The 24,427-nt window shown below is 36.6% G+C and overlaps 1 protein-coding gene across 4 annotated transcripts in view; it reads right to left on the reverse strand.

Annotated features, from left to right (window-relative positions):
- Window positions 1-626: 626 nt before the first annotated feature.
- The window catches only part of CCNYL1 (cyclin Y like 1), a 67,869-nt gene continuing 44,068 nt past the window's right edge, over window positions 627-24,427 (reverse strand). For 3 of the 4 annotated variants that reach the window (XM_069075262.1, XM_069075261.1, XM_069075263.1), the window contains 6 exons: window positions 24,117-24,152; window positions 22,792-22,843; window positions 11,111-11,230; window positions 9,051-9,217; window positions 6,715-6,877; window positions 2,694-4,497 (listed from right to left, as the gene is read on the reverse strand). In XM_069075262.1, coding sequence (XP_068931363.1) covers window positions 4,381-4,497; window positions 6,715-6,877; window positions 9,051-9,217; window positions 11,111-11,230; window positions 22,792-22,843; window positions 24,117-24,152 — 655 coding nt within the window. In that variant the 3' untranslated portion in view covers window positions 2,694-4,380. Of the gene's footprint in view, window positions 1,248-2,693; window positions 4,498-6,714; window positions 6,878-9,050; window positions 9,218-11,110; window positions 11,231-22,791; window positions 22,844-24,116; window positions 24,153-24,427 lie in introns of those variants that run through there. The other variant, XR_011165890.1, reaches the window with a different exon arrangement.

Below are 24,427 nucleotides of genomic sequence, written 5' to 3' on the forward strand. Positions count from 1 at the left end.
GAAGTAATCAATTGCTCCATTTCACTGTTTGCAAAGTCTTCTTAGTAACACTTCATTTATCTGCAGTCTTATCTTACAATGTCTTTACACCTCTAGTTTCCCAGATGGCCTTCCTGATGCCCAGATCATAAACCACGAACAGGTGTTCTTGACATTTATGCCAACCCTGAAGTCCTTGTTCTCTCACCTGACAAACCCATTTTAAATAGCTTTCATTTGAAATTGCCTTAGAAACCAAACAGACTGTACCTGTGGGCTAAGGGAAGGGCTTGGACTGAAGGGCTTCTGGATCTTCTAAATTTCATTCACGTACAGGGCCAGGCCACACAGTGTCAGTAAGTGGCGGGCTGAGTATTTATCCTTTGGATAATTTAATCCTTAACTTGTTGATAGATGCTGGGTTTCATCTAAAGATTAAGCCTAGAAGCTAGCACTTTACTTAGGCAACTCCCCAACGGCCAGCTCGTATTTTCCTAGGTCACTGTGTTTTCATGAATGTGGCTCTGGAGTCAGAGAATGAGTCAAAACTTATTTTCTTAATGTGGTTAGGAAGGACTGGCTGAGAACGTCTTTTAGTAGCAACATAGGCTGGACATGTTAACCGAGCTTCCCCTCCAAAAGCCTAAAACATGGGAATAAATAAAGACACTTTATAATCCTAGGTTTGAATTGTTCTGATGGAACTCAGGCTGCCCAGAAATAAGAGGACAGCGCAGTAAGAAGCAGAATTGTTAAATAAAGGTTTTTAATTTGGCAATAGGGCCTTGCTGACAACTTGATATGGGCCTGAAGGATTATTTGCTGCTTAACACTCAAGTAATAAGTTCCCTAATTTCAGTCTTATCATCTTCTCATAAGAAGGACCTGAAATTTAGATGGCAATAAAAAAATTCATAACAAAGTTCAATTGAGTCTCCAATACATTTTAGAATAAAAGCATATGTGGATAAAACGAACAGATGGGTACAATCCTATGCAACTATGCCATTTTCACAAACTCATCCTTTGGGGGATCATGGGCACATCTATCTTACAGAAGAACATTCCCAAGATTTTTAAGTCATCATACCTTTCCCAGCTACAGAACCTTAGGAAGTTTGCCAACACAGGAAAATACTACCACGTCTTCTCCAGGTTCCATGACACCTGGCTGACCTCTTGGGGTATACTTTTGTAGAGCTGTAGTCATATGTTAGAGCCCACCTACCCAAATCTTTATTAATCCATTTCAGTAAATGGTCCAGTCCCTGTTGAGAAATAAAGCAAGAGAGAGATAAAATGCAATTATACTAAATGACACACTTTCAATTAGCAACTCATGCTAATGCCTACCTGACCTGGGCCATCCCTTCCCTTGGGCTTAATGTGTATTTGGAGTATGTGTAATCATTTATTTCCACTCTTCTAGTCACTGGAAATATAAAACCTAAAACAGTTATACTAACTCATAATTCTATACCATGAAAAATATAGCATCAGATAGGATGACTGAGTACTGGAATATTAATCACCTTGTTTCATTTTGCAATTTTTTAAACTGTAGAGATACCATGAAATCACAGTTGAGTAGTAATTTGTCAGATTTACTATTTACCAATCATATGAGGTCCAGTTACATCAGCTGACGATTCACAGACTTGTCCTCAGTCACCCTAAGCACCAAGCAAGAAGGCATCATATCATAATTTAGTGATGATTTCTTAAACTCCAACAGTTCTATTTAAAACCTAGACCTTGAAAACTAATTAATCTTTCAAAAAAACCCAATTCTTAGTCTTAACACTGACATCAGATAATTCATTGAGCTTATTCATTTTCCCCCATAGGTTAAAGCTATTTTAATAACTGCATTTATAGAGAGTTTGCAAAGTATTTTCCAAGGTTTCACTTGAACCTCTCAAAAAGCTTGTGAGGCAGGTGCTATCATATTATCACAAGTTTACAGATAAAATGAAGATTCCAGAAGTTTGGTGACTTGCTGATGCTCATACAACTAAGTGTCAAAAACAGGATATGAGTTTGGGTCTTCTGACATGCAAGATTGCAATCCTATCTGCTATGCCATGAGCCTATCAGGATTCTTTGGAGTAAGCAATGACAGGCAGCGTACAAGATCTAATCATTAAAGTGCCAGTTCTTTATTACTGACCCAGTAATACATTCTGATGGCCTTGGGGGGAGGCAAGGATGTAAAGATCCCTTGGCCAAAGCACAGCAACTGTGGGATGGAAAGAAGGCCGGGCTTGGGGGGTCCTGGGCTGGGCAAGGCATTTGACTTCTGAGTCTCATTACGTGCAGCTTTAAAATAAGGGAACTGGACTAGTAGCCTCTAGATTCCATGAAGATGCTAAACATAGGATTCACTCTTTTAACTTGTTTAAAGAAAAATATACACTAAATATATACACCAAACTACCTTCAGATCTTATCAGATATACCTTATACATTTTACACAATTTACAGAGCAAAATGTTCATTTGCAAATGCCAGAAGTAAAATACAGTCTGAATATGAGAACTGATTATAAGTAATGAAGCATGGGTCAAATGGATATTTGTGAATAAGCATACTAAAAGTTTGAAAATGCTTTTGGAACCCTCTGTTAGGTCCAAAGAATGAAAGAAAATGAATATAAAACATCTAGGTCAAGCTTTGTTAAGGACCAAAAATGGGTACAAAACACACTAGCCACATTTTAATTAAAATAGAGTTTATTATTAGCTTTTCTTTTAATATAAACATGAGAAAGAAAAACCACCTGAAGTTGTAGCATTCTTTTCAAAATAAAACTGCAATCAATACCTGAAGCTCCAAACTCCATAAACCATGTTTCTGGAGCTGGTAGATTGAAATATTAAAAATACCATTATTTATCATTTATATAGCTCTTTTCCTTTGACAACAACAGGACCTGCAGCACGCAGATCTGTGGGTTGAATATGTAGCATTACTATGTTGGGAGGAAGAGTACACAGCATTCCTAGACCAGAAATGTTTTGTTCACTGGGCAAAATACCTAGGGCTCTATACACACAGGAGAAGGGAGAAGAGAGGTAAAATTATTAATATGCTCAAATGTTTCATATCTATTTTGAGTTTGGTTGGTACGGACAACAATCTCCTGAATCTTCCTCTCCCCACCTTTCAAAAACCAAAAATTATGCTTTGTTTCATTTTGACCTTGTGATTACGTCTTCTCTTGAGACACTGAGAATGAGAAGGAACAAACTGTAACTACGTCTAAGTTACACATAAAGTTTAAAAAGTCTGGATAAGTCTGATGTCAGGAACAGAATAATCATCTATCACTATCACTGAGTCCAATTTTTCTTATTCATTAATTTATTACAGATTCATTGTGAATCCAATTCCCTACCATTTCCCCCTTTCTTCCCTCCAACCCTCCAAAATCTAGAAGCAGAAATTTTAGGAGACCAAAGATAAACCGTATTTTGCATTGTAAACTCCATTGTAAATATAGCATGATGGTGCTTCAGAAGATAAAAACTTCAAAAACAGCGTATTACACTAATTATGTGTTGCTGGATCACCATGTTTGGAAGATTAAAGTGTTTTAACCCACTTCCTTAAATGCATGAAAAACAATTTATAGTCTGCATATTTTTCAGAGTAGGAGCAAAAGGAACAAAATGAGAAGCACCGTAATTCACAAGCAGCATGGACCCAATACAAATTCTTTGCTCGCAAACCCAATACTTAAGACTCTCTGCATACTGTGTTTACTAGGACAACATGGCGATCCAAAGCCAGCATACACTCTGCCCAGCAGCTTCTTAATTTGATTGCTAATAGTAATTAGCAGCATTAATGGTAACAAAGTAAGGAGGAAAAACCTTTCAGCGCTGATCAATGCTACAAGTATCTGCTCCTAAGTGGCTTGACGCTTTATTTAAGAGTTCCGTGTTCTAAAGTTAACACTGCATTGACTCTGAAAGGCATTTTTGCAGCAAAGTTCTGGAGTGGTTGGTAAGGTAGAGGGAACTTTTAAACTAGAGTCACATGGTTAGTGTTTAAATGCTAAAATTTAAAACTACTAATCTTTTAAAAAAACTTACATAGTTCACAGCTATAGGCCTACACGGTAAGCAAACATCTGTGTATGGGGTGGGATTCAGGAGGTTTCATTATAAAGTTTGTTTTTGCACCTCTGGATACATTAAAAAGGACAGGAGAATGTGCTGCTTTGACAAGGTCCCATCTTTCCTATGGAGTGTGATCCTCAGGTCCCCGAGTCCCTTGGAATCAGTGCCCTTCCTCTTGCTGCAAACACCATCGTGCTGGTTGTCGGGCAGGGAGCATTTCTCCGCTCTTTACAGATGCTGATGCTGGCTTTCTGTCACACTGCACCTCACTTCTCCTTCAGGAGAGGATGGCATTAGAACGGCGGATACCGACTAAATTATCAGCACTGAAAGATCGTCTCATGGCAGCTTTGGACAAGTCTTTGTATTTGTCTTCACAGAGTCTGGAAATAGCCTACAGAAGGAGCAGAGAGAAAACCAAGGCTTCAGAAATTCAGAGTCTCCTTCTTTATTAGTCTCTGTGAGAACAGAACCTACACTTAGGTTTCTGTCTTGTTAGCTACAGCAAAACGCCCTTTGTTGCTGTAAAGAATATTAGGGAGAAGAAATAGGATAAGGTTATGGAAAAAATATGAATTTCCACCTGTCAGAAACAGTGTATCCCATTTTTTTAAAAAAAGGATCAGCTTATCACAACTTCATTTGCTCCCTTAAAAGTGGTTCATGTATATTTGTATAAATTCAATGGATCTGATGTCCACATTAGATGGGAAATTCATTACTGTACTAATAAATGGAACAAGCTAAAAATAAAGTAAGTCTACACTGGATTTAACTGAAACGCCCAAAGCATATAAAAGGTGATTTTACTTATAATGAAGTCCCATGCCAAGGAGGATCCCAGAGAGTGTTCATGACAGCCCAAGGCAATGCAATGTATGGATATGCACCTGCATAAGTAGGCTTCACTAAGTCTCGTTCAGCATACCTTCATAATAACTCTTAGGAAAAAATCATTCCAAATATAAGTTGGCTTCGATGCCCTACTAATACAGTTATAAATTACGCAGATGAATATGTGCCTTATGTAAACCAGTCCTGATACTTTATATAATCCTGTTACTTATGAATACTTTCGGGTTTACTGAAGTCATTCACAAATGGTTAAAAACAGCATACAGACTGAGACATATATTTTTTGGGAAACAGTCAATGCAGGAATTTGTTATGTTTCACTTATACACTTTTTCAGTAGAGTTGGGAAGTAGAAGGGAGAGAGAAAAGACATCTTATTATTAATTGAAAGAAGTAAAATTCCTTTTTAAAAATGGCTAAAAACAATAAAATACCAACTGTTCATTCTGTTAAGAAACAAACTGGTCCTGACCCTGAGAGTTTGAAGAAGCATCTATTAGAAAAAAGTCAACACTAAATATTATTTGATTGTGGTTTGGTTTGTATCACTAAAGGAACATGGAAACTTTGTAAATTCAGAGAAGACTGCATCACAGTTTGAATGATTTTATTCTATGATGACTGACTGACCTGGAAGCCTATAACATTACTACATTACATTCTGCCAAATGGCCTTAAAAGTCCACAGGGTAGATCACATCTTGGAGCAAACAGTGATCTCTTTATCTACCGTTTTAGACTATAATCCTCTGTTTAGTTAAAAAAAAATAACTGATGTGATTGAATGGTATTAGATTTAAATTTTTCCCATGATATTAACCTTTGGTTTTTAATACATTTTAATTTTCATCAACAAATTAAGTGTACAAAAATACAAGCCCATGACCACAAAAATACTCCCCAAATCAAAACCAAGTAATAGCGATTGTACACTACTGGATCCCTAAGCTTATGCCCCTGAGAGAAGGATGTTCAGGCAGTCTGTCCTTGACTTACACTACTATCTCCTTTGATGTTCATACGGGCCCTCTGAATGTAGATGTGACATATTATTAATATTCTCTGTATAAAGATGAGGAAATTGAGGATCAGAAAAGTTAACTAATATGTTCAAATGCCCCCAGTCAAGTCAGGAGCAGAGCCAGTGCCAATCCCTGGTCTTTCTTCCAATGCCAAGTCCAGTCACCTTCCTGTCCCTATCACAGGCATGAACACAAAAGGCACTTAATGACCACTGAACTGAATACTTCCTCCATAACATATCTGAGATTGTCTAGTTTAGGTCATATCAATGACTGAGATCCTATCAACATGGACATTTCTTCCACTGGAACAGACAGCAACCCATGTCTTAAATAAAATCCTAGAAATTCAGTTAAAATCAATCACCACAGTAAGCGCTGCAGACACCTAGATGTTAACAGAATGCAATTCCAAGAAACTGTGATCGCATGTAGATGAGGATTTAGAACAAAGAAATCATTAAGAGCAAATTAAATTTCAAATTTATTTGCTTTGATACATTCATTTGAACTATGATCCTCAAGTACAGCACCTGTAACTTTTGTCCTTTGTAGATCCCAAGCCACAAGAGCAGCACAGGAAATGCTGATGACAAAGGGTTAAAACTCTTCAATATGCTGATATAAAAGCTTTCAGTTTTTCTAATTACCTCCTAATATGATTAGAAAAAGCCAGTCACAGTTTTTGTTATGTAACACAAACTGCAGCTTAGCACACCACCAATCTCCTTTACCTCAAGTTTCTGTGCACGTTCTTTGCTGAGGGGCTCCAGCAGAAAACTCAAGTTGTTGTCATCTGCTAAAGAGCGAAGGTCAAAGTAGTATTTGGCATAAACACTGGCAGGAACATTAATATTAAACTGCAGGAGCTCCAAGAAGTGTCTTTCCATCTCATTCCTAGAGGAGATTAGAGAAGAAACACAATATATTCAACAATTTTAGTCAAAGCTATCAGTCCACTTTTTAAAAATATCATTCTAGGCTACCAGGATGGTTCTAAATTCTGTTTTGAAATAAATAAAGGCTAGCAGCTGGATGAATACACTTAATGTTCCGGCAAGGTACAGTTATTTATGGTCCTTTTCGAATCTCAGCACTTTCAGTTGGGGATATTGGGGGGCAAAAGGTTAGGGCACTGCTGTGCTCTTAGGCTGCTGACTTCGGGGGCTCATTCTTCAGAGTTCCATTAGTGCAGCTGGACAATCCATCCTCCATTCTCACTCTCATAGGCCCCACGACGGTGATCAGATGAAAGGAATGATGTATGCTGCTTATTAGCTCTGAAGAACTTGCAGACATTTTCACCAGGCTGATGACAGGAAGGGGTTTATTGAAGTAGAGGCAGACCAACAAAAGGAGCAGGCATATCACCACGGCAACAAATGGATCTATGAAGAGCTGCTGCTATTATCTCTAAGGAAAAAAGCCTCTTGGAGCAACAAGGACTCATCTCCAAAATATTAAATAAATAAATAAATAAATAAATCGATGAGCAGCACGAGGCTGGAGGCGGACACCCCTCCTTCCCCCTCCTCCTCGAAGGGCACAATGCAAATTTTTGCTCATCTTAGCACACATTTCCTACTTAGGACTACAGAAGAAAATACTCTCTTCATCAACAAAAAGCAAACAGATCAAAGATAGAATCTGTCTCATACTAAACCCACTTTACAAAACGAGCCACAGCCAGGGCAGGGGCAGTGCATTCACATGCTCCAGCCAGGGTCTGGAAATTGTGTCCTGTGTCATGCTGTCCATCAGACGCTTGGGACAGAAATCCTCTGCGCCACGGAAAGTCAAGCTTTCTGTCATTTAGAAGATGAGAGTTTCTCAAAACATTATGAAGTAGCTTTTGTTGCCTTTTAGAGTGAAATACTCTGTGAACTTGAGTTGTATAGATACTAAGGCAGCAAGTCTGCTAACATAGAGAAGAAAAATGTAGGACGTGTAGGGTGTTATCAGCCCTTCCTAAAAGTAAACATAAACCCGGGGCTAGTATAAGTTGACAAGAGGTCAGGAAATAAAAAAAGACCCCCAAAATATCAGTCTTTGCAGCCCTTACTGGGGATTTTATATTTCTTTATTAAATGTCCTAAAAATGTCTAAGTATGTCTAAAAATGTCCTAAGAAAAGTGAAAGAAACTTACTAAGTCATAAGAATTTTAAGCTTTTTAAAAAAAATCTATTTTGCCGGAGAGAAAAACAAATTCAAAAATCAATGGTTCATTCTTTGGATAGCTGCTAATGTGAGGAAAGCTTTGTGCTTCCTCACCTTGGGTCCTATTAAACCTACTGGCAAAATTAATTTCCTGTTCATGTGGTGGTAAGCCTATAGAAATGTAAATCTCACCATGTTCAGATGAGCTGATCAGGGCTTGATTTACTTCATGAATAAATGCACGTCATGATTTCTTTTATACTTGTCACCCTATTACCTTTTAATTGTGTAGTGATACAGTACTTCATAGGATTAACATATCTATTAATAGAGGTTTAATCACTGAAACAAGTCAGTACACCTAGAGCATTGCAAAATCTAGGTTTTTGTGTGTGAATTTAAACAAACATAGTTAAAAGCACAAATAACATGTCATTTATATGTATAGTGAATTTGTTGATTAATAGAGCTACTTCGGTCCCTTATTTTCTCTTTCAAAGGCAGAATTTACCTCACTAAGAGAGAAGAAAAACAGGCTTTGAAATATCATTCAAAGTATTTCGTAGCAAATGAAATCTTAATTTCATCAAATTATTTCTAGAGCAAATGAAAAACTGATTTAGGAAGCAAAAGGGAAGTATGAAAAACAGGTTCAGCCTCAATTCCTATTCTATCAAAAGTGAATACAAAAAAAAAATCTAAGTTATAATAATTTAACTATTTTTGAGAAACAGACAAATAGCCCATGAATAAATTACAGGATGGAATATAGCCACAGGGTTCTGAGATAAAGAAAGGTGATATGTGGTTACATGTCTCTTGGTTCTCTGACCATTTAAGAAACTAAAAATGGAAATTATGTAAATAATTCTCATTTTACAGCTGGAAAAAGGTAGGAAGTTTACGACTTACATGTCCTCAACTGTAATGTCCTTCAAGATCTGGCAATAGTCCACATTCCAAACTGCCTGATCATCCCAAACCTTGGAAGCAAGAAGAATGGCTCCCAAAACAATTCTTTTCCAGTTACTTGGGCAAATGTCAATCTCAGCATAAGTTAAAAGTCTTTCTAAGTAAACCTGAAAAAGCAGATCATTGGCCTTTAATTTTAGTTCAGTGTAAATGCAATGACAAGTTATTACAGGCAACTGGTTAGCTCAGGAAAATAAAACTCCATCTTACTAACCTATTCTTAAAACCGAACAAAATCTAATTTAAATGACTGATTTTAATTATGTAAACTTCAAATAACATAGTCTTATTTCATAACCAACTCACACCATTACATTTTATTCTAGTTCTATAATTTATAGGAAGAATCTTACAGGTCCTACCAAGTGTTCTAGCTATATCTTGGAAGCAACACAAACATCTATAAATAAAACTAAATATGAATTACTTTTAGAAAAATTGTTGCCTATTTGATGATACAATTTAAAAGTTCAATTCATCACACTAAATTTGCAGGGAGCAGACATTCAGCTAGGTTATTAAAATAAAGAACAAAGATGTATGGATTCCATCCTAATACATACCACCCTGCATTTGCAAACCCATAGTCAGCTGTAACAAAATGTGTGCCCCTGGTTATCAAGATGGGTGGCTCAAGTGCTACTGAAAGAATGCATCCTACTGAACAGAGCTAGAACAGAAGGGATCTTGATGGGCCACCTAATCTAACCCCTTCATTTCACATATAAGGAAACTGAGGCCCAAAAGGTTAAATGACTTGCTCAAGGTCAAGTAAATGGCAGAACCAAACCTAAGTTGTCTTCTAAGTGCAAATCCTGCACTCTCACCACTATTGCATACAATAGATCAACAGTATCACCTTCTAATACAATGACCAGGACTAGGAAGCCAAGTTTAAGTTCATCCAACAAATATTTGCTAAGTACCTACTAGGGCTACTAGAATGATTTTATACATAAATAATGTTTTTTTGGAACAATGGAGAACTCAGTTGTTTTTACTTGGCTCATTAGCATTAGAATGCTACTCTGGCTTTATGGGTGAAAACTGATGGTCAAGAGAGCCTCCCAGTGGCTAACTTGCAGTGTGACATGAAATTCAATAAGCAGGGAAAAGTATTTTGTGGTTGGTTAGTGAAAGAATAACTGTTTTTAAAGTTGCCTGCTAAAACAGTCCACTAAAAAGTACGTCCAAATTGCCCCTCTTTTACCATTTCTTTTTAGCTATTTGTTTCAGCTCACCACAAAACGCACTGAATTGACACCACATGAGCTAGAAGTGGTGCCCATCACTGGTACCCTCTGAACCAGTGGCATTTCACAAGACTGCCACATGTTTTACAAATAAACATCGATTCTATAAATAAACCAGACAAGGTTACAAGCTGAATTACACAGACAGACTTCTCTCTATATCAGTTACATGACTATATATGTGTGGGGGTGTGCATTCACACACACACACACACACACACACCCCTTCTCTCTCTCTCTCACCTATTTAAAGCTTTCTACATAAAGACAAAAACCAACCACCCAAATACATGTAATGATTGTGAAAGTTACCAGACTGGGAGCCCAGATCTGCCAGCTTCCTCTAGCTGGCCCTTCCACACATTATGGAGTAGTTAAATTCCCGTGGGCATTCAACTTTGGGGGCCTCCTGACACTTTCAACAGCAGTTCTGGTTTTGTGATATGAACTGCCAACTATATGAAACCTGAATCAAACACAAAGGTGAAAAGTTTCTTTTTTATGCCCTAGCTCAGCCTTCTCCACCTTTAACTCTCGCCATTCAGAGAGGGAGGGGTCTCAGCACCTGACAGAATGGTGAGTGAGCTCTATGCTGACTACTTTTAAAACACATATATCATCTTTCTGTGACTGGCTGACTGACACTTTGTCATTTAAGGACCTTATTTTTGATATGATGAAACAGGGCATACAATGTGGATACAAAGCAGAAACCAAAGAGTCCTTTCAAAAGGAGATGTGCCTTACCAAAGTGACTATTGCACATTCTGCAGTCAGCTGGGCAGCACTGAAGAGCGTCCTAACAAATCGGTAAATATGCTTGTGATCAGGGTCGTGCTTGAAGTAGTCATCAGGAACATCATCGCGCTAAAAGAAAAACAACAACATTTAGTGCCCGGGGAAGAAAACTGTCCTTTTCAAAATAGTCTTTTTAAGAAAATGTGCAGCTGTTACAGTGAGTGCACTTCGTATGTGTTCCACATTACTCTATGAGTGAATTTTGGCCCTTGTACCTCACCAAGGCCTTAAGGCCAGTGTCCTTAGGAGATCCAGACTGTCCCCTCAGTCACCCCAGCTCCGAGAGTCTCAGGAGTTCAGGCCAGTTCCAGGACTAATTTAAAGGTTCAGGTTCACTCTAAGGTGAGCCTGCCCTGAAACCAGCCTGGCCCCTGGGGATGAGAAGGAGAAGATGAGGCAGCAGGGACCTGAGGATTTGCCCAGGTTCATTTCTCTTGGTCTTGATTATAGTTGGGAAACACAACAATACAACAGCGATAGATTAAAAAAGAAAAGAAAAGAAATATTAGATAATAAGAACTGAAAACCATAGCTTGAGGACCTATATTAAGATTTGATCACCTAGCCCCAAATGTTAAGAGATAATCCAATGATAAGACTTTCAAAATTATTATCCCTCCCTATTCCTCTCTCCACACACACACACACACACACACACACACACACACACACACGGCTCCTACCCACTCTTGTCCCCACTCCTCCCACCTTCCTAGCCCACCAGTGCTTTTTATCTCTCTTCTGCATAGGCAAACATTCAATCACTGTTTGAATAAGAATTTGATCTATTTATTTTCCTTAGTCAAGTACCAAAACAATTTAAAAATAAGCAGAAATGACCAGGGTACAACAAAAGACAGCATTAGCTTAGAAATGAAACCTGCATAATCATAGTAAATGTTTTTGTTATCTTCCATGTTTAGGGGAAGGAGGGCATCAATACAAAAATCCAGCTAAGAGTTATATTCTTAGGGAAAAGGCAGATAATAGGCGGAAGATAATGCCTGCTTTCCAGCTCACTGGTGCCACAGGGTACCCATGAGGCAAAACCTACTCCAGGGCACAATTCGTTCCAAAGGAGCAGTACAATAAGGAGCAGTGTAAGACACTGTGCACTGAGGAACTGAACGCTCCTCAGCACTATTTAATTCAATTTTCACCTTGGGCTATCAAAAGAATGAGTAATCTTTTTAAAATCATTACCTTTCTCCTGGGGTTTGGTTATAATGTATAAATGATGTTGTTATAAAATGTTGCTTAAAGTATAAGCCTCTATGCCATGGATAATCTTGGCAAAACTGAGAAATGCTTGTTAAAGTAATTAAGCTTACAAGAATAAGGCTAGAAATGCAAATCTATTGTTTCTGAATCACTACATAAACTCACCTGAAGCAGTGGCAGTGGAGCCAAGGACCAACTAAGAAGGGGATGGTCAAAAAGTTAGCACTTCTAACCCATTCAGATATCATTCATCAAGTACTTTGAGTTTTCTACCCAAAATTTTGACCTATAAAAACATTTCACCTGAAAGAATTCAATCTAAGAATTCACCCTCTAGATTTATTCTGCTAGCCAAGTACATCAGGCAGAACAAATTTATATCATTTGCTCTTTGAGCTCAATTAATCAGAACATTCAAATCACCATACTTTCCCAGAAACCAGTGCTTTCTATTTCAAGATTTCACTCTCTATTTGCAATTTTGAATCCTTGCATCTAGAAGACTCACACTAAGTGACTTAACCTTATTGCACTCTAAGGTACCCTGACCCATCTTTATTCTTTTAATCCATTACCTACTGCCCACTTAGAAATGACTTTGTAGGGTGGCTAGGTGGCGCAGTGAGTAAAAACACCGGCCTCAGAGTCAGGAGGACCCTAGTTCGGTTCAGGCCTCAGACACTTAACACCCACACAAAAAAACTGGCCGTGTAACCTTGGGCAAGTTACTTAACCCCAATTGCCCTCCAAAAAGGCAAAAATAAATAAATAAATGGAAATGACTTTGTGTTCATACACAGTCTCAGGCCTGTCTGCTGCCTTTAACATTTCATGTGCTACATACCAGAATCCTTTGTCCCAGTGACCTTATGTTTCCCCCAACACTGTTATCCCTCATTTCCAAATAAACTTCACCAACTTTATTCATCACTGTAGGGATGCTAAGCAGTCACTGGGAAAAGTCATCAAATGAAGCTATTTATGTATCCCGAAGACCCTTCCTGGAGTTGGACAATCCTATGACTCTACTATTACTATCATTAGCTCATGCCCCACGATGACTGCTCCAAACCATTTTTTCTTTCCCTACTCATCTACTGTATGACTCCACCCACCTTCTGCCAATCCCACCCCCTCCAGATGACCTAGCTTCTTCTACTTCAATGAGGTGACATCAACTCCCTCAACTATATTTCTACCCCCCCCCCCCAGAAACTGGTAGTGTGGTATAATGGAAAGAACAAGCCAGGCTCTTATTCCATCTCCTGGAGCCTCCATTTCTTATCTATAAAATGGGAAGGTTGGCCTAGATGACCCCTCAGGTCTCTTTCAGCTCTAAGAGTCTACCATCCTAAAAGAGATTTCTGATCTTCACCAAGGATAGTTTTCTATGCTCCTTCGATCCCACACCTTCCCCCACTTCCCTTTCACACATCTGCAATGACTCGTTTTACTGACTCCTCCCCTCCCCCCCTTTATGAACATACTCAGATGTTCTTAGTTTTGTCCTTAGTGTAAACATGAAGGACTTTTGATTCTCTAATCCCACAATGACCTTCCCCACTGAATTTCTCATAGCACTGTTTTACAACTCCCTAATATGTCAGGTGCCTTTTTTTGTCCTGTTGTCCATCTTCCCTATTAGAATTTAAGTTCTTTGAAAGCAAAATCTTAAAATAAAATGGGGAGAGGGGAGGTATCCCTAATGCTTAGAAAGGTAAGCACTTCCCAGTGTTTTGTACACAGCTGATACTTAATAAAGGTTTGCTGAATAAGAGAAACTTTACTTTTAAAAATGGTCATATTTCATGAGTTTCTGCAGTCAGCTATAAATAAGTTGGGAAAAAATGTACTTTTCTCCCCTGAGGTACAGAAAAAAATTTTCCAGATCCAACTGCTTTCTTATTATGTACTTTTATTAATCTTGGATTGATGTATCAGCCTAGGTTATTAAAACTGAAGATCTGTGGGGTCAAGAGTCAAGGGTCAAATTTGTAAGAAGTGTTGTGGTTAGTAAAATGTTAAAAAAAAATGATTGCTTTTACTGAACATAAAAAAGAAATCCCCAAAATATGTTTCATTAAGGCAGTTAGGTGGTATAGTCAAGAGAGTGCTGAACCCGGAGTCAGGAGACCCAAGTTCAAATTCAGCCTCAGACATGTACTAGTTATGTGATAATCATGGGCAAGTCACTTAACTTTTTTCCCCCCTGTAAAATGGGGATAACTAGCTCCTAAGGATTGTTGTGAGGATCTATAAGGCAAAGTTTAGCATTGTGCCTGGTACAGAGTAAGCACTGTATGAACACCAATGCAGACAGTATAGAGTTTAGAGACAATCTAGCTCAACTTCATTTAACAGATGATAAAATACAACCTCGCGGAAATATGGAGGGAAGGGGGGGGCCTATTCCAATACACATAGTATAGGGTTTAGAGACTATTCAGCCCAATTCCATTTTACAGATGATGAAACAGCCTCATAGAGGTAAAGTAACTTCTTCAATGTAATAGAACTAAGTAATGACAGCAGAGGGTTAACAGGTCTTCTCTCTCTTAGTATTCTTTCTGTTATATCTCAGTCTCTCACTTTTAGACAGTTGAATTTAAGGCTGGAAGTGTTCTATAGGTCAAAAGTCATGAGAATTGCCCAAATTCAGATGACTGAGATTGTGCATATAATAACATATAATACTCCTAACTGAATTTATAGCACCAACAAATAATATCAATCTCACTCTCCTAATTTAAATTTAATAACAACCACCTATGTATCAAATGTAGTTGCAAATCATAATCTATTCAGAAAAACCTATTTGGGAGCATTATTGGGAATGACCTATATATGGCATATAAGTAGATACAGGTATTTTATATATGTATATATTTATATATATGACATATAATGTACATGTATATTATAAATGTTAAAATATATAGTACATTAAAATAGGTGCTCAAAGTTATTCAACCAGCTCTTAGCCCTCATAGAGAATAAGTTCTAAGAGTCCTACAAATAGAGAAATTCCTCAAATAGTATACCTGAAAAGGAAAGAAGTTGGAGTAACATATCTATATCTATACCTATATCCTCTTTTTTCTTATCCCCTCCTCCTCCCAACAGAGAAGGACTGAACTAACCTAGCCTAAAAGAAACTGAGCTTAGCTGGGGAAAGTTGAAGTTTACAGCCTTCCAACTAGTTCTGATCTTAACTCAATGACAGGAAGAATATTCTGAACCCCAGGAAAAATTACAGAAGGTAGCCAAATTTACTTGGTATAATTCCAGTTGCTTGCCTGTTCATTCAACATTTTATGCCCTCTGGCTGTTCACAGTTGTCCCTCTCCTGCCATCTCATTTAACTCTGGTTAGCACATTCCAAGGTCCTCTCCTTACTACAATCAAAACTATTTTCCAAGAGCTCTGGGATTTGGGTTTGCATTTGAATAGAAGAGCTCCTTAGTCAAACAGATTTCTCATTCAATTTAATAGGTATTTATTAAGAGCCTAATAGAGGTAAAAAAGAAAAAGTGACTCCTGTCAGGAGGCTTATTTTGGGGAAGGGGAAGGCCGAAATACACTAAGTAAATGCAAAAAAAATTCAAGACATGAAAAAGCACCGAATGACCAGGACATTAAGAAAAGCTTCCCCAAAGGAGGTGGACTGGAGGGGCAGGTGAGGATGAAGTACTTTCCAGCTAAGATGGACAGCCTGTGCAAAGGCATGGCCAGGAGACGGAATACAAAGGTTGGGAAGAGCAAGTGGGCCAATTTGCCTGTGACCTGGTGAGTGAAGAGAAGTTGACAGGAAATAAATCTAGAAAAATGGGCTCAAGCCAGACTGTAACAAGTTTTAGACTCCAAGTTTATGTTTTATCTTAAAGGTAAATAAGGAATCACTGAAGATTTAATGGGTGGAATGACAGAACAGGAAACATCAGTGAGCCACCAGGAATTTCTTGCCTACTCTCACTCTCCCTACTTACTCCCTCTCTGTATTCTGCCAGAGTAAAGACTGTAATTAGTAATGCTTAGAGACTGCAAAGATTATTCAAAACTACAACCAACAATCATCAATGTCCAGAATGTCTCCCACATCTCCTAAGGAAAGTCATTTCACAGGCCCTCACTCTTCATTTGTAAAAGAGGAGGGGGAGAGATTCATTGATTTCATAGTCACGTATCTATAGACTTAGAGGAGGTAATTTTTTTTAATCTCAGGACCTTTGTAACTCTCATGGTCCATGCTTCTGTGATTTATGATTTTCTTTATTTAAATTTCTTTTAATTTGCTATAGAGTCTGCAAAGTCCTGTGGCATTGCCCAGACAAGGGGAAAAAGTCTTCTTGTGAGGATTAAGAAGGCAATATCCCTAATGTTGGTGAACCCCAGTTTCCTGCTCCCACCTTACTTTCTAGTCTTCTCAACCAAAAGAATATTCTGGCCCTACAAAAGTGGAAGCATAGATGAGGAACACTAGAATCGGTCAAGTATGAATAGGGTACAGCAGAGAGAGCAGGGAATTGGAAGAAAAGGAGTTGGAAATGTTTCTTAACCTTTTGGGGGTCTTAGTTTTCTCATCTATAAAAATTACGGTGTTGGCCTAGATATTTACATCTATGACCTGCATGGAAGGTCCCTTGGAGTCCTAAATCTATAAACCTATTTACAGATGCCAGCCAGTGAAAGTTCCTTGGCTAACTTAATAGATTATTTTTTAAAATACAGAAACTTTGTTATGACTCTTAACAAATTAATCACCGCACAATGGATTTTATGTCCCATTAAAACTTTTACTGCTCTCTCCAACTGATACCCATGAATTATAAAAGACTTAATTGAATCAACTTTCTATATCAACACTTTAATTGCTTAAACTAGCTACACAGCACCAGGAATAACTGGAACAGTTTAACCTTCGTAATTAAAATTCAGACTAAAAATATATATTGTCAGCTCAGCTTTGTAGTCTTTTCCTATACTTGTAGGATTAGTTTCAACTATATTTAAGTCTCTAAAACCTTACTAAGACGTTTCTATACATTAGTAATTTTTAAAGTTTCTTTACAATAGATTTTACTCCCTTTTATTCAGTGTCAAAATCTCTGGGCTTCAAATCAACAAGAATTTAATACCAACTATGCGTTCTGTATTGTGCTGTTAGGAACCATGTGAAACAGCTATATATATGAAAAGCATGATCCTTGAGGAGCATGCCAGGTCGGGAAATATGATTAACATAAAATAAGGAATGGCTTCTGTGGTACTAAGAACAAAAGGTGTTTCAAGAGAGTTACCAAGTGTTAAATGCCAGGTGAATAATGTTGCATAAGAAATATTATTAGACTTAAGCAGGGCTTTGAAGGATACATTAGATTTGGAAAGACAGACAGTGAGAGTTAGAGGGAGAAAGAATGAATAAAGCCAGCCAAGAATTGTGTGTATAGGGGGCAATGAAGACACTGGATTTGCTTCAAGATAAAAGGAACATTAAGGAACAGCGGAAGGTGATTGGAGGCAGCAGAGTGGCACAATATATAACAGTGGGCTTGGGGGTCCTTGCCTCAGACACTTGTTAGCTGTGGGGCCCTGGGAAAGTCACTAACTTCTCTAAGCTTTAGTTTTCTGTAAAATGGAGATGAAAATAATAGGACCTACACCTCGGTGCTGTCTGAGGATCAAATGGGAATGTATGCACTTTGTTAATCTGTAAATGCTATATAAATGCTAGGTATTCTTATCATTATTAATTCAATATTGTTTCGAGACATTTTAAAGGAAGAAACATGGATTGATTATACTAAATACAGACAAGATTAGTTCTAAGACTTCAAGCCGGGGAAAAATGCTGTTAACAACGGACAAAAATGAGACCTACATACACACCATACCATCCTCCCAAATGACTTATCTTGGATTTTGCTAAATGCAAACATAAATTAAGCCTAGGTAAACAAAAGCATGGTCCAGGACAAGATTTTAAATATGGTTTAGCTGGGTCTCCTGGCCAAACTAGTGCCTCTGTTTTATGAGGTGATACTAAGCAGAATCTTCCACCATCCTCCTCCAGGGGGTTTTACAAGGGAGTTTACATTTTAAACAAGTATTGTCCTCCGCTTCTTTCCCTCCTCACTTTACAAAGACACCAAATGTTTTCCGGTCAAGGATATTGCTGGACTTCTTTGCCCTCTTCTTTTGTGGCAACTGCTTTATACTGATTACATTTTTGTAGGAAACAGTGACTGAATCATTATCTTTGCCTTAAATCCTGAGAATCTCAATTTCCTCATTTATGAAATATGCAAAATATTTCACGGGTTGTTATGACAATAGAGAGATTATTGGAAAGTGCTTTGTAATGGCAAAATACCATATAAACATAAATTATTACTATTATTATCTACCCCAAATCAATTTCAAAGCATTAGACATTAAATTAAGCATTAAACAAATACATCACGGGGGGGAGGGAGAGGAATGGAAAAGTAGGCAGAGGAGATCCAGAGCCACATTTGGAATGAGGAAGACTTGCATTAAAATTCTGCCTCTGATACTGGGAAGTCAAACAGTTTTGGCTTCTTCGTCTGGGTACCTCACATAAGAAGGTATAAAAAGGGCTTTGCAAAAGCCCTTTTACAGCATCACAGAAATGTTAATTCTGGCACCTAAGCAGTGTGGGCAGCAATCAAACCCTCTTCTTATATGGAAATGACTGTAGGTTCTTGAAGCTCATACACCAATAAAGCACTTAATTCTGGTGAGCCTTACAATGCCAGCTAGGTTAGTGATCCATCCAGTTATTCAAGGACCAGCCTAAGTTCATTAATACATTGCAAAGAAGGCTTTAAGCAGTGAGGCTTCAAGGGATGTCTGGTGAAGAGAAGGCACACACTGATAAAATCAGAGACCATTAAAGTATAAAATTATTTTTCAGAGACCCAAGTAACCACATCCTTTTGCAGAATCAATTGAAATAAGACAGTGTAGTACTACACTGAGCTTTATAATATTCATTCCACATACTGGCTACTGGAGCTTTGCAACCATGTAAAAAATAAGAAAACAACGAGAGCTTCCTTACCTCAAATATGAATGAAATCAAAGAATTAGAAGAAAACCATCTACTTCAGCATTTATAATAAAATGCTGTAAAACTAAATCAATAAGTACCTCTGTAATTCAAACATGGACATAATTTCAAGGGTATAAAATCAATCAGCCATTACACAGAACCAAGGTTTCTGGTCAAGCTTAACATACAAAACTATTTTCTGATAATGATCAATAGAGAAAAGCTTGGACAAAAAAAAAAGGTGGGGGAGGGGATTTTATATAAAATCTTATAAGAGATGCAATCTAATTTTCTTTTCCTACTTTTCCTAAATTCACTTTTCTTATATTTAGGTAATTAATGAAATCATAATTTTCTTCAAAGGTTCTTTATTAGGACTCTGATGGCTGGGCTAATCCATACATCCATCTTTTAATTTCTACCACCTGAAAATGATCTCTAAAGCAACAGGGAGCTCAGTTTAGGTCAGGGTTATTGTTTCTTTTTTCCACCCCTTTTCTAAAAAAGACGGCAGATACAGAAGAGGGTTCTCTTGATGCCATCCCTTTTTTCACCACTGGGAATGTCTTTCATTTATGGAACAATTCTATGGAACTGGTCAGGTGGTTTCCAAAGGAGCCTTAATTTCAATTTAGCAATAAAGAAAATAAGTATTCCTCAATTGAAGGGAAATAAAAAGGGGTAGGGAGGAAGAAAGAGGAAGGGCAGGTAGAGAGAAGGGAGGGAAGGGGAGGGAGAGAGAGAGAGAGAGAGAGAGAGAGAGAGAGAGAGAGAGAGAGAGAACACAGCTAGCATATACATTCTAGTGTATGCTTCCTATAGCAAGATAATGAAAACAAACTTACTAGAAATAGAGATCAAATAGATTTCAGCACTGATATTTATAAAAACTCATTCTTTTTAACTTAATGAGTATTTATGCCTATAAAATTTCATCTTATGTTTGTTCCACCGTTCTAGTCAGTCTGAATTTTTTGGATGACTGTTCTGTTAGCAAATATATTAACTATCCCTCTTTGCTTCATGCCACTTGCACATCAACAAAAATACAACTCACTGATAAAATTTAAAAAGCAAAAAGAGCAAGGATAGCTTCCCCTGGATATACTCCCACCAGATATCTACTAAGGATTACTCTAGCTTTCTTTATAGCATTAATCTTTCCCTTGGTCCACAATCACATTTTTCCCCTTCCTGAGAAAAACCTTCACTGAATCCAGGTGAGTTCTCTACCAACCAACTTATTTCTTCCCTTAAAAAATTTACTACCTATACCAATTCTTCTGTTTCTTGACCACCTATTCTCCTAAATTCACGAAAAACTGTTATTTGACTTCTTTTTTTTTCCAAGGGAAGATACTTCTTAACACAACATACCCAAGTAGAACTAACAATTCAACAATCATTTATTAATCTTCTACTATGTATGAGCAAACCACTGGTACTAGGTCCTAAAGATAGAGACAAAAAGGTAAAAATCTCAGCATTCAATCTCTTGAGATATACAAATCTTAAAAGACCTCAAAATATTGGGGAAAAAAAAGTTTGGTTACTATAATCATAATTTTATTCCTAAATGATCTTCCATATAAATAAATGCTCAATTAAATTTTATTCTAGGAAAAGCTAGGGCCTGGAAAAAAAATGTGACTAAAAAAAAAAAGCTTTTAGTGTTAATGTGTTCCCCCCTGACTTGTATTATTTTACCTACTTAGAATAAAAATATTTAACTTGCTGTCCTGGTTAAGAAACACCACAGAAATAAATTTTTAAAAATCCTGAACAGCAATGTCATTTTTAAAATTATGCTCCTTTGTCTCTTCTGATAACCAAGATCAATTAAATATTAAAGAAACAATATATATAAGAATGACCCAAGACTATATCAGGCTTAGATAATCTAAAGTTTACCAATACAAATTTCTTGAATTTATGCCCAAGAGACAATTTTCTTTTCCATTAACTTGCTTTGTGATATTAAGAGATACTAATTTTTTGTCTCAGTAATTCCAAGAGATTTCAATATATCAATCCCCTCAATACAAATAGCAACTTCTAATATATTTTCAGAAGCTTTTTGTACATCAAAGAAATGCTTTAGAAAAGTAAACTGTTTCAGTCTTTGACAGCCTATTTATATTCATTCTAAATGGTTTCTTCATTCATTTCCCTTTATTGTTAGATATCTAAATAATCTTTTTATGCTGCTTTCACTTATCGTGAAGGTGGTCTGCTTAAATAGTGTACTGAGTGTGGGAGTGTACAATGCAAATGTACCACCTTAAAAATAAGATTTTATAATATGTTCTTGCAAAGAGCTTTTCACAGCCCATTACTAAAGCCTTATTAATCTAGATTAATTGCCGATTATCAACCACTCTTATGCTTCTCTTAATACTGTGATGTGTTTAGCTTCCTATCCTTGAAATTTAGTATGGAAATTTTCTCAAAAAGTCAATGAAGTAAAAAAAGTATAGTTGCTAGATAGCAGACTTGTATGACCATATTTTTAATCCATGGATCAAAAATAATTAAAGTCATAAGAAGATATTTCTGATTTACCATGAAGTCACTTAATTTTGATTTTCATAATGTTGAATTTTACTGTAGGAATTTATTTTAAGAGGTATCTTAATATTCTGGATTTGACAGATTAATTATTTTGACTAAAACTTAGGATCTTTCTTTCTCCTCTTTTACCATGATGGCAGGGTCAAGAAGGAGAAGTGAAACAGATTCAGTTTTTTCATATACTAATTCTTAAGTCTCTCACTAATAATCTACCTAAATATCTTTCTAAACTACTAGAGAGAATATCACTTGTTTAATGATATTTCTATTATATAAAAATGCAATGTTTTCTAATATGCTATATACTATTATCAAAAATATCAACTTTATCCCATGGTGTAAACTTTTAAAAGGTGGGTTGTGTTTGTTTTTTTTAAGCCAATTTTGCCAAACAAAGCATGTTAAGGCTTTCCCCTTATTACCTAAGTAATGTTTATAGACCAATAGTTTTCATAAACATAAAGGAAAAACATGCCATAGGTCTCCTTGATATTTTCTAACCTGAGCCATTCAGTACTCACCGTGGACCACTAATTACCTAAAATGTTAACAATGATTCTTATTTTCTGCTATTTCAGATAATCATTTCATGTACATGAATTTGATCAGAATAGGTACAAGATTATCAGGCTAGAGCTATAGAAAATTAATTTTGATTTCCTAACCTAGAATTTTTTCTTGAAGTGATTTTTAAAATGCAAACCAGATAACAGGAAAAAAAAAAAACATGTTTTTATACAAAAAAACCTCAGGAAAAGACACTTACTGTGAGTGGATGTGATTTCTCATCAAAAATATCCAAGGATCTATCTGAATCTCTATAAAACAAGAGCATGCATTTTTTTAAACTAATTCAGGAATATAGTTACCAACTTAGTAAATTATCTGCCATTGGGGGTGGGAGGAAGCTTAAAGTCTAACATGGTTAACAGTACACATATATAGTTTCATAAATTGTCTTCCTGGATTCTAGCATTATGCTTTTCCTTTATACTTTTTGAGACTTAAAGCCTCAAAGTATTCAGGATAGAAGACTATAATGAGATCTGCCAATGCTGCCTCTAAATATTTAACTCTCTTTAATGGGTAATAACCATTAAGTATTAAACTGAAACCATGGCCCTATAATTTTGTGAACCTAAAACCAAAACCCTACAATTTAGTTTTTATGTTAAATAATCCACATATTACTTAAAGGAAAAAAAAAAAACAACTTTAGCAACACTTCCAATCGCAAAATAGAGTAGTGTATGTAAGAGTTTACTTCAATCCTTATAATAGAAAAGGAGGAAATGCTAGGTAATAGATGCCATCCTCTCTTTTTTCCTAATGAATTTTTAGAAGTTCTAAAATATACGAACCATTTAAGAATTTCTTTCCATTTGCCCCTTACCAACTTTTGTTATTTTACTTTTCTTACTTATATCTAGTTGAACCAATTTTATTTTATCTATACCTGATATTCAATGATGTAAAGAAACCCTATTCTCTCTGCCCTAAGATAGAGGACAATGCTTGATGATGACTGTTTATTGGGGCACTGAAAGGTTAAGGATTTTACCAACAAAGTCAGTAACTATTAAATTTGACAGGACTTGTTCCCAGATCTGACTAGCTGCCTCCTTATTCACTAAGGCAAACTATTTCTCTGACTGAGCTAAGAGGATATTTAAAAAAACTTTTTTTAAAGACAAGTAAATCATTTGAAGTTTTGCCTCACCTATTCACTGTGTCCATTGAATTCATAATTACTAATTAACTGTAACTAAGTAAACAGGCTCTTAAAATAAATAAAATGAGAAAACATATATTAAATTTATAATCACCTTCTTATTCTTCCTTTTCATATTTCTGACTGTGATGAATACATGTCATAGGCACAGCATCTCTTTGTAAATATTTAAGGTCAGCATGCCAAAGGCAAAACTAGAAATGATTCCCTCTCTCTTCACTGCTATAAGAAAACCTTTTAGAAACTTATATTCTCACAGGGCCGGCTTTAATGATTTTCACAAACTAAATTTGCCTAAAAATGAACCAGACACATGCAAAGTGACAACTTGGAATAACTATAGTTTTAAAAGAGCTCACCTGTTTTTTATGTGGTAGTATATTGCTAACGTCACACTGTGGAGGAAAAAGATAGTTTTATAGCAACATATTTCATTATTTTTCTTGGCTGGAGATCTCTTCATTACAATACATTTATTTTAAATTTTGATTGTGAAATTCTATGGGCCTGAATACTTCAATTCATAAGCATACCATATTGACAGTCTTCTTGTGTATCTGGCTTACAGTGGAAAAAATATAAATACTTCAAAAAACATTCTAAGACTACATTGAATTATTCAATATATAAATGCTGAAAATTCCACATTTCATGTGCTTTGTCTCTTTGT

The sequence above is a fragment of the Petaurus breviceps genome, unplaced genomic scaffold (assembly GCF_028583685.1).
Source record: "Petaurus breviceps papuanus isolate PSGF00001 unplaced genomic scaffold, PetGlider_PUasm1.0 90903, whole genome shotgun sequence".
In the NCBI taxonomy this organism is placed as follows: domain Eukaryota; kingdom Metazoa; phylum Chordata; class Mammalia; order Diprotodontia; family Petauridae; genus Petaurus; species Petaurus breviceps.